General features: G+C 52.9%; 1 protein-coding gene across 2 annotated transcripts in view; it reads right to left on the bottom strand.

Moving 5' to 3' along the window:
* Window positions 1-2,040: 2,040 nt before the first annotated feature.
* The window catches only part of LOC123943867 (cytochrome c oxidase assembly factor 8), a 35,183-nt gene continuing 26,118 nt past the window's right edge, over window positions 2,041-11,105 (bottom strand). Inside the window, exon 5 of one of the 2 annotated variants that reach the window (XM_046008300.1) lies at window positions 2,041-2,924. In XM_046008300.1, coding sequence (XP_045864256.1) covers window positions 2,732-2,924 — 193 coding nt within the window. In that variant the 3' untranslated portion in view covers window positions 2,041-2,731. Of the gene's footprint in view, window positions 2,925-8,488; window positions 8,856-11,105 lie in introns of those variants that run through there. The other variant, XM_046008301.1, reaches the window with a different exon arrangement.

The following is an 11,105-nucleotide window of genomic DNA, read 5'->3' as shown; positions in this document are numbered from 1 at the left end:
GCTGCAGCTGGATGGAGAGGTCTGGCCAGGGGCCCTGGGCTCTGTGGAGAGGCCCCCAGGACGCCTCTGGGGATTCCAGGGTGCCCCGACTCCACGTAAATAAAGCTCTGAGAATGGGGCCTGGCAGAGAGCAACAGCTGCTTCCTGTTCCCGTAACTGGTAACGGGGCCAGGGGCCACAGCTTCATTCCTCGAGCACCTCTAATGGTCAAGGTCCACTGTGCCAGGCAGCCCAGGCAGCTCACGGAGGCCGGGGTAGGGGCGGGGAAGACAGAGGCGAAGGCGGCCACAACTGTGCCCCCACAGGGACCGTGTCCTCCAGGCTGGACGCGTCTATGACCAGATGGTCAGATTCTGGAGGCCGCCAGATGCAGCGGGACCCTGTGCCGGCACGAGGTCCCGCCTGCTGTCCACGGTGCAGGAGCTGGGTCCAGACAGGTGGCTCTGAGAGGTGTCCTGCCATGTCCCTGTCAGAGTGGACATCCCGACCACTGCAGCCAGGCTTGGGGAGGCATCGAGGACAGACTGGGGTGGTGCTTTCTTTCTAAAACAAAAATCTTGGGGCACCTGGGTGGCTCAGCCAGTTGAGCATCTGACTCTTGGTTTCAGCTTGGGTCATGATCTCAACGGGCCAGAGATGGAGCCCCACGCTGGGCTCCGCATTGGGCTCCTCACTTAGCAAAGTCTGATGGAGACTGTCTGTCTCTCCGCCCCTCCCCCTGCATGCACTGTTGCGCTCTCTCTGATTTACTGACTGTGGGAGACAGAGAGAGTGAGTTCCGAGTGAGAGCGTGAGCGGGCGAGAAGCAGAGGGAGAGGGAGATGGTGTCCAGCCGACTCCCTGCTGAGCTCGGAGCCCAAAAGGGGCTTGATCCCCGGACTCCGTGATCATGGCCTGAACCAAAACCAAGAGTCAGCCGCTTAATCAACTGAGTCACCCAGGCATCCTAAATAAATCCACAATACATATGCATGCACATAAAATAAATAAAAGTCTCATTTGCCCACTGGTTTTCCCGGCAAATGGACTAAACTTTCACAAGCCTGTGCCCACGGCCTACAGCTCTGGCCCCGTGTTCATCTTCCCACTCTGCACCAAACCGTGCATCTGTTCTGACGGCAAACACATCGTTGGGTGTGGGCTGCGGTGCGGGCAGGGCTCCCGGCACCCAGACCCCTGCACAGAAGGCCCCTCCGGAAACCTACCGGCCTCATCCACCTCTCTCATTCCCTCCTCCGGGGGCTCGTCCTGTACTTTTCCACCCCAGGGCGGACTGGGGACAAAGGGGACGCTCACCACTGCAGATCAATAGCCGAGCAGCTACAAATGTGGCTTCCGACAGCCTGAACGTTCCTGCGAGACCGATCAATTCCTTCTTAGCGGCGAAAGGACAGAAATGAGTTTCCTGGAAGACCGCCTGAGAAGGGGCATCGCCCCGCAGGGAGCGTGACTGTCCCCACCACGTGGGCACAGGACACTGGGGGCACAAGACGGGCAGGGAGGCCCAGGATGGCGCCTGGCACCCAGGAGGTGCTCATGAGCATTTGTGGAGGAAATGAGGACGCGAAGACCACGCCGTCCTTACAGAACTCCGAGCGGAGTGTCTGAGGCTCGGGGGTTAGAGACCAGAGAGGAGAGGGGGGCCCAGTCGGCCGATCTGTAGACAAACCTGTCTCCACGCTACAACATGGGGGACTCTGAGGACGTCATGCGAAGTGCAATGAGCCAGTCCTGAAAGACCAAACATTGGGGGCGCCTGGCTGGCTCAGTCAGTAGAGCACGCAACTCTTGATCTCAAGGTCATGAGTTCAAGTCCCGAGCTGGGCACAGAGCTTACTTAAAAAGAAATAAACATAAAAGAACAAATACTGTGTGTTTGCACTCACATGAGGTCCTTAGCACGTTCAAATTCACAGAGAAAGTGGGAGTGTGGGTGGCCAGGGGCTGGGGAGGGGGACAGGGGTTAGTGTTTAATGGGGACAGAGTTTCAATTTGGGAAAAAGGAGAAAGTTCAGGGGAGGGACAGCGGTTTTTTTTGGGAAAAAGGAGAAAGTTCAGGGGAGGGACAGCGGTGGCGGCTGCATGACAGCATGAATGTGCCTCGCACCACCGACTACACTGAGAGGGGCTCTCACAGGACTGCGCCACAGCGGGGGGAATGTGGTCATGACGCGAACCTGCAGTTCCCAGCGGGTCCCCCCCCCCCCGCCCCCCGACACGTGAGCTCCGTGAGCAAGAACCCCCAGCCTCCCTTCCCGGAAAACGGGCTCCGCACAGGAAGCTCCCCCTTGCGGTCTACGCCTTCCTGCACAACTCCTCACCAGAGACCTCGTTAAGGGGTCAGCAGAACATGACTAATCGTGTTTTACTTTGTTTATAAAAAAAGAAAAAAGCAGCGATGCCTGTCTGGCTCAGTTGGTAGAGCACGTGACTCTGGATCTCGGGATTGCTAATTTGGGCTCCACGACGGGTGCAGAGATTACTTAAAAATAAAACCGCAGCGGTCCCTGAGTGGTTCAGTTGGTTGGGCCTTTGTCTGCCTTTGGCTCAGGTCATGACCCCAGGGTCCTGGGACTGAGTCCCATTTCTGGCTCCCCCACTCGTGCTGTCTCAAATAAATAGAACAAAAATCTTTAACACACACACACACAAAACAGAAAAAAGCAATGCTGATGGGGGAAAGAAAATCATCGAATACAAAATATTACCATACAATTGCCGGCAAGTTTTGCTATTTCCCCATTAATAAGAAGTCTGAAATAGTCTTCGGAAACATACAGAACAGAGGGCTGCTGTGCAGGACCCGGGATGCTTCTCTGCTCTCTGCCTCCTCTGGCGGAAGCCTCTTCCACAAAGACAGCCGCTGCCCCTCCAGGGACCAGCCTCGAGGGCTGGCCAGAAAAAGGGCTCGTCCAAGCTGCGCCCTGGGAGGGACAGAGACTTTGATCACACAAAGCCAAAGCCAGCTAAGCCCAATGCCTGAGCACAAGGCTTCTCTGCAACCAGGACGAGGTTTTCTAGAAGGAGCTAGTGTGACGTCGCCAGCACAGAGTGAGTGCAAGCATGGGGACACTCGGGGACGGGCTAATAGGAGCATCTCCCACTCTGCTACTCGGTGGATGATTCCTGAAGATCCACTGCGTGCTGACAGCTCTGGGACACACAGGGGACCGACAGTGTATCCTGCTTGAACTCTGGACTGGCGCCAGGCCTCCTGACTCATGACAGGAGCTGGCTTTCCACCCTCCCCTGCTCAGGAACCAGCCCCCTGGCACAGCTCTATTAGTCACTCGACAGCGAGCGTTTGTGGGAAGGCTGCTGAACACCGGACACATACCCACACACCACGGCAGCCCTGCCGGCCGGTCAGCCAGCCGTGTGCCCCCACAACCCAGGGAGCCGAGGCCTGCTGATGGGCCCTGAGGCAAATGAGTCTGCTCTGGAAGGCCAGGCCGGTGGCACTGTGTTACAAGGACACGTCACTGTACCTCTCAGAGGCAGACTTGTCCAAGATACCAGGACGACAACCCAACAAGAAACAACACTGCAATCAGACTTCCTGTTGTCAGTGACCCCCAAGTCCCCGTACTTCTGATGGCTTTTCTTTTGGATTGATTTTTCTTTTGGATTTTGGCTTTTCTGGATTTTCTTTTCTTGGGGAAATAGGAGCAAGTAAGAAACCAATGCTGGGGCACCACGCTGGCTCAGTTGGTAAAACACATGACTCTTGATCTTTGGGTTTTAAGTTTGAGCCCATGTTGGGTGTAGAGGGTACTCAAAAATAAAATCTTGGGGGCGCCTGGGTGGCTCAGTGGATTAAGCTGCTGCCTTCGGCTCAGGTCATGATCTCAGGGTCCTGGGATCGAGTCCCGCATCGGGCTCTCTGCTAGGCAGGGAGCCTGCTTCCCTCTCTCTCTCTACCTGCTTCTCTGCCTACTTGTGATCTCTCTCTGTCAAATAAATAAATAAAATCTTTAAAAAAATAAAATAAAATAAAATCTTGGGGCACCTAGGTACCTCAGTTGGTTAAGCGTCTGACTCTTGATTTCCGCTCAGGTCATGATCTCAGGGCGTGAGATTGAGCCCCATATCGGGCTCTGTGCAGGGCATGGAGCCTGCTTGGGATTCTCTCTCCCTCTGTCCCCCCCAACCCATGCTCTCTGCAGCTCTCTATCTAAAAAAAAATCAATCAAATAAAATCTAATCTAATCTAAAACAAAATAAAACAGGGGCGCCTGGGTGGCTCAGTGGGTTAAGCCGCTGCCTTCGGCTCAGGTCATGATCCCAGGGTCCTGGGATCGAGTCCCACATCGGGCTCTCTGCTCAGCAGGGAGCCTGCTTCCCTTTCTCTCTCTCTGCGCCTGCCTCTCTATCTACTTGTGATCTCTCTCTGTCAAATTAAAAAAAAAAAATCTAAAACAAAACAAAACACAATGTCTACAAATAGCACCTAACACATAGAGGGGGAGAAACTCAATGTAATTTTACTTTTTATCTCAGAGAACAGAAACATTAATTTTTTAAAAAGATTTTATTTATTTGACAGACAGAGATCACAAGTAGGCTGAGAGGCAGAGAGACGGAGGAAGCAGGCTCCCTGCTGAGGAGCCCCGTGTGGGGCTCGATCCCAGAATCCTGGGATCATGACCTGAGCTGAAGGCAGAGGCTTAACCCTCTGAGCCCCCCAGCCGCCCCCAGAAACATTAATTTTTAAAATATTTTATTTATTTATTTACTTATTTGCCAGAGAGAGAAAGAGAGAGCACAAGAAGGGGAAGCGGCAGGCAGAGGGAGAAGCAGACCCTGCTAAGCAGGGAGCCGGATGCGGTACTCAATCCCAGGACCCCGGGATCATGACCTGAGCCGAAGGCAGAGGTTTAACCGACTAAGCCACCCAGGTGCCCCCAGAAACATTAATTTATCAGAGACACATTCAGGGAAAAGCAGTTTAAAATACATCACAGAGATAATCTTCATTCTGTAATTATTTAAAGCCTACAAAAATACTTTACTTGAATATGGCTAGGGTAGAAAATTATTTTAAGGGGTCCTGTGGCCTCAGAGCTGAGGGGTCCTGATGGGGTAGGACCTGGAGTCTATGCACGGCACTCTGTCACCTCGGTCGCTCTGCCTGCCCTGTGCCCGCCCAAGGCCTGCCCACTCTTAGAAGGCAGCAGCTGGCCCAAGAGATCCATGCCCCTGACAGACATCGGGGCATCACACATTCCCACTACAGAGGTCTGGGTGGTCTGTTTCTGGAGATCTCTGGTTGTTGCTTCTTCTTTTAAGTTTGTTTGGGTTTTTTGTTTATTTGTTTGTTTTAAGTAATCTCTATGAGGCCAAAGTGGGGCTCAAACTCACAACCCTGAGATCGAAAGTCCGATGCTCTTCCGACTAAGTCAGCCAGGCGCCCCTGGAGATCTCTGGCTTTTAATGGTCACCTACCCACTGCCTGTGACCGGAGCTCATTTGAGTAAGTTTCTGTTCCTTGAAATCCCAAGACACTTGCCTCATGAGGATGTCAGGGAGTAAATTGGGAAGACGGCCGAGAAGAGCGACAGCTGGGGACAGCTCTCACACAAGGGAAATACGGATGCTGGAGCTCTACACCACCAGCCGAAAGGCAGCGGCCGTGGGCTCAAGGTCCAGGAAACAAGCTTTCTGGAACACCGGGCTAACTAAGAACCCTGAGACAACATGACCTCAACAGCTCAGAGGGGGATCTAGGACACACCTGTGTCCGAAAGGCCTTTCACCAACAGCACACATGTACGGCTGTTCAACAGTCCCACAGGCTACAAGACACATGAGCTTTTTTTTTTTTAAATTTTTTATTTATTAGACAGACAGAGATCACAAGTAGGCAGAGAGGCAGGCAGAGAGAGAGGAGGAAGTAGGCTCGCTGCTGAGCAGAGAGCCCGAAGCGGGGCTCGATCCCAGGACCCTGAGATCATGACCTGAGCCGAAGGCAGAGACTTTAACCCACTGAGCCACCCAGGCGCCCCGATACATGAGCTTTTCAAACTGTCCCTCTGCCTTCGCAGAGTCACACAGAGCACGGTGTGTCTTGCATGGCGTGGCCGTGACGCTGCGCTCACACACACACCTCGACCGCCGGCTGGAACTCAACTTCCTGAAAGACCGATTTTCTTTCAGATGGTCCACTTGTCCATTTTTTTTAAAGATTTATTTTTTAAGATTTATTTATTTTTTTTAGATTTATTTATTTGAGAGAGAGAGGGAAGCAGACTCCCCACTGAGCTCCGAACCTTGATCCTGGGCTGAAACCAAGAGCTGGATGCCCAACTGACTGAGCCCCCCAAGGGCCCGGATGGTCCACTTGGCTTCGCTGCTCCTACGGAAAGTCACCCTGAGTCCTGAGGAACTGACACGCGAGGAGGAGGAGGAGGAGGGGAGGAGGAGGAAGAGCAGCGACACACCGCAGGCTGCCACGCACGCCACTGTGACGCCGTCCCGGACGGAGACGATCTTCTATACCCTTCCGGCCGGCCAGTGAAGCTGAGGGGCTACAGAATGAAGAGCTCGCGCCCTGCCAGTTCCTGCTCTCCGCTGTCTCCGAGGACGCACCCAGCACCACATGCTCTGGTGACGGGCTGAGAATCTGAGCTCCGCAGTACGGTGTGAAGGAAGCACCCGGGCGTTTCTACGGAACCAGGTTCCACGCCGTCTGTGCACACGTGCCACCCTCTGGGCACCCGGGTTAGAGCTCAGGGCATGGCTGTGCCCACGCAGCTTCCTGGGGAGACGCCACAGCATTGGCGGCGCACAGCACCACGGCCCTCCTGGGCAGACACACACCCCATTCAGCCACGGGCCCTTGAAAGGGTCCCTGGAAGAAGGGAGTGACATGCTTCCTTTGGGTTCTGAGTTTTCTCCGTGGAAATAATCTTTGCTCCCAGCACCTTAGAAGCCACAGAAGAAATCGGGGCTTAAGACTGTATTATCACGCTTCGCTCTGCAACAGAAACTGCTCGCCAAGTAGCTTCGGGTTAATTCCACTCAACTGTCAGGCCTCAGAGGGCAGGCTTGCTAACAAGGCCCGGCCCCGAAGGCCCACTCCCTGCTGTCATCTCCTCCTGCAGGCTGTGACGCCCCCATGTCACAGGGCTCCAGGAGCTAATACAAAGAGAGCCTCAGCATTTTATAATATGCACTCTTATTTTTTAAGGAAACTCTACCCCCAACATGGGGCTCGAATTCACGACCCCAAGATCAAGAACCACACACTCTACTAATGATGCCAGACAGATACCCCCATACACTCCTATTTTAAATAATACTGACTTCAAAAGAATTTAAGGGCCACTGACTGGCTCAGTCTGTAAGCATGTGACTTTTATCTCGAGATCCTGAATTCAAGCCCTACGTTGAGTGTATAACTTACTTTACAAAAACAGAGAAATGAAATAAAAATACAAAGATTTTGAGGGGTGCCTCAGTGGCTCAGTCAGTTTGACTCCTGGTTTTGGCTCAGTTCATGACCTCAGGGTCGTGATATCGAGCCCTGTCTCAGGCTCTGCACTCAGCAGGGAGTCTGCTTGACTTTCTCTCTCTCCTTCACCCTCTGCCTACACCCCTACTTGCTCTCTCACACACAAATAAATCTTTAAAAAAATTTTTTTAGGGGCACTTTGGTGGCTCAGTGGGCTAAGCCTCTGCCTTCAGCTCGGGTCATGATCTCAGGGTCCTGGGTTCGAGCCCCGCATCGGGCTCTCTGCTCAGCGGGAAGCCTACTTCCCCCTCTCTCTCTGCCTGCCTCTCTGCCTACTTGTGATCTCTCTCTCTCTGTGTGTGTCTAATAAATAAATAAAATTTACAAAAAATTTTTTAAAGATTTTTAAAATCATGTATTTAAGAGGAACAAAATGAGAGAGAGAGGAGAGAGCATGCGCACAAGAGATGGGGGAGGGTCAGAGAGGGAAGCAGACTCCCCACCATGCAGGGAGCCCGATGCAGGACTCGATCCCGGGACTCCGGAGTCCCGGGATCAAAACTTGAGCTGAAAGCAGTTGCTTAACTGACTGAGCCACCCAGGCACCCCCCATTTTTTTTTTTTTTTTTTTTAATTTGAAGACCAGAGGGACAGGATCCAGCAGCAAGCTGTTCAGTAAAGCTTTGGAAACTGAGGCTCTACCTCACTAGAGTAAATGGACGGAAGTGCTCCAAGGGGCCTCGACCGTCACCTGAGGTCTCTCTGACAGAGGAGCCGCGCTTGCTTCCACGACCACAGGTGCAAGCGTCCTTGGACAGCTACGGTTCGTTAGGGCATGGACCGGGGTGTCCAGCACTCACGGCCCGCTGGGCACAGGCCAGCACACCGCGCATGACGGCAGCCAGCTCCCGGTGCACTCGGCGGCCAGCTTCCAAATCATTCCCATCACTGGAGTCGAACATGCAGGTCGGCGTGCACTAGTATTTTTATACTGTTCTACTTCAGATTGGTAAATTAAAAATACAAACACGGGTACACGGTGCTTGGGTTTTATTGAACATCATGTCCATGCCCAGGGTCAGCTTGGAATCTGGAGTCAGGACAGTCACATAGCCTGTGGCTCAGCCAGTCCACCCTGTGCTGACAGAAGCCAAGGCCCCCATAAAGCAGGCGTGAGACTCAGCTCAGTTACAGGTTTCCAGAGCCCTTGTGGAATGGATTCCCAAAGCAGCCGCTTCTCCAGGAAACTCGGACACCGGTGGTGGGTGGGTCAGAGTGGGCGGGTCAGGGTGGGCTCCCAGGTGCCGTCTTCTTTGGTTTTGGCCTAAGCTTGTTCCAAACCCTCTCCAGGGCCACTTTTCCCATGCAGAAGGTGATGGCAAAATTACGCTTGTACCAGTCTCTACAGAGAAACAGGAGAGACACATGTGACTTCCCCCTAGTAACTGCGGACTAGTGCCCAGGCCTCTGAGGGGAGTTCCCAGCCAACAGGTAAGTCCTTCTGACTACTCTCCACCTCTCCCCACTGTCTCTTCCCTTTTCCACCCTCGTTAACACTAAATGGGCCGTAAGAGCCTTCCTTCCCCCACTGGTTTGAATAAGACCAAGAATAAGACGCAACAAAGTGAGTGCCCCGTGTACCCCAACCCCACCTTTTCCCATTCTGCTGCAGTCCTCTAGTTTTTGCTAAAAGACTCCAAGAGAGAAGCCTGGGGCGTCCAGAGCCCCGTGGCATTCCTGGAGAGAGACAACTGCTGCATGATGGGAGCATAACCCCTGGGCCAATGGCTGGCAGGACTCAGCAGGGACCATCCTGGCCCTTCATGTGCACGAGCAGCACGAGACAGAGCACTCCGCGGACATCAGTTAACTCACCACGCGCGCCGGCATCACCAACTCCACACCCGCCTTTTCTAAATGATCTGAGTTTGTGCCACTTGTGTCTCCAAGCAGAGTCCCAGAGCTGCTCGTGCAAATACTGGGATAGAGTTCACAGTCTCGAGCTCACCTGCCCATGAGTTAATGTACGAAACATGCCGGAAATTGCATGTTGCTGAATGGGCCAAGCTCGGGAGGTTTCCAAACAGAATGCACACATTCCAGACTCTTCTTTTAAGACTTTTAAAATTTATTTATTTGAGAGAGAGCGATCACAAATAGGCAGAGAATCAGGCAGAGAGAGGGGGAAGCAGGCTCCCCGCTGAGCAGACAGCCCGATGCAGGGCTCAATCCCAGGACCCTGAGGTCATGACCTGAGCCGAAGGCAGTGGTTTAACCCACTGAGCCACCCAGGCGCCCCTCCAGACTCTTCTGATGCTAAGCCCCTGGAAGCTGAAATGCCAATAAGTACCAGTGCTTTTCAGTCGAATGAGCTAGCGGGGGCACGTGGGACTTTTATTTCAGACCAGACTCCGAGGGTTTACTGGGTCTCAGCACAGAAGGAGACAGACCAAGGGCTCCAAAGAAGCAACGGCAAGAGGTAAAAGCACTTGTTTTCTGGAGCGTTTGCACTGGCTGGATAGAAAGCCCCTCTCCTCAGGAGAACGACCTTATGTGTCTGTCCCCTTCAGTGATGTTGTGAATGGGAAGCAGTGCCCTAAATGATCAAGAAAGGCTTCCATCCCATCGAGATGACAGTTCTTACGTCACTAAGGAAGAGCCGGGTTCACTCCACCAACGCTCTGACAAGTGTAGGGAAACTCAACTCTTCCCGTTTCCATAGGGACGGCAGGGGCAGGAGCTGGCGAGAGCACAGGAAGGCACGCTGAAGCTCTTCCGCGACCCGCAGTCCGGTAAGGCTGGTCCTCTCTGCTCTGACCCCCACACGGCGCGTACCCAGCGCACCAGAGACGAGGCACGCTGCAAACAAGCTACAGAGCCACATCGGAAATCAAAGGTCCAGAGAAACACAACCAATACTGGCTCGACTGGGTAACTTCACGAGCTCAGGGTAACATGACTGCACTAGCCCCGCTATGCACACACTGCGAGACTGATCTCCCCGCCTGCGTGCTGGTCCCCTGGGCTCCCCCGGCCTCAACCACTACCACCCTTCTCTAGCTTTTACCTCCCGCCCATCCTGATGCGGCCGCTATTACCTTTAAAGCAAATCTCAAACATCACAGCCTATCATTTCATCTGAAAATACATACTATGTATCATTAAAACACTTTTTAGGGGCACCTGGGTGGCTCAGTGGGTTAAAGCCTCTGCCTTCGGCTCGGGTCATGATCCCAGGGTCCTGAGATCGAGCCCCGCGTCGGGCTCTCTGCTCGGCGGGGAGCCTGCTTCCTCCTCTCTCTCTGCCTGCCTCTCTGCCTACTTGTGATCTCTGTCAAATAAATAAATAAAATCTTTTTTTTTTTTAAAGATTTTATTTAAAAAAAAAAAAGATAAATAAAATCTTTTTTTTTAAAGATTTTATTTAAAAAAAAAGATAAATAAAATCTTTTTTTTTAAGATTTTATTAAAAAAAAAAAAGATTTTATTTATTTATTTGACAGAGATCACAAGTAGGCAGAGAGGCAGGCAGAGAGAGAGGAGGAAGCAGGCTCCCCGCGGAGCAGAGAGCCCGACGCGGGACTCGATCCCAGGACCCTGAGATCATGACTGGAGCCGAAGGCAGCGGCTTAATCCACTGAGCCACCCAGGC

The sequence above is a fragment of the Meles meles genome, chromosome 6, assembly GCF_922984935.1.
Source record: "Meles meles chromosome 6, mMelMel3.1 paternal haplotype, whole genome shotgun sequence".
Lineage (NCBI taxonomy): Eukaryota > Metazoa > Chordata > Mammalia > Carnivora > Mustelidae > Meles > Meles meles.
The sequence above is the reverse complement of the archived record's forward strand: the minus strand, read 5'-3'. Positions and strand labels throughout refer to the sequence as shown.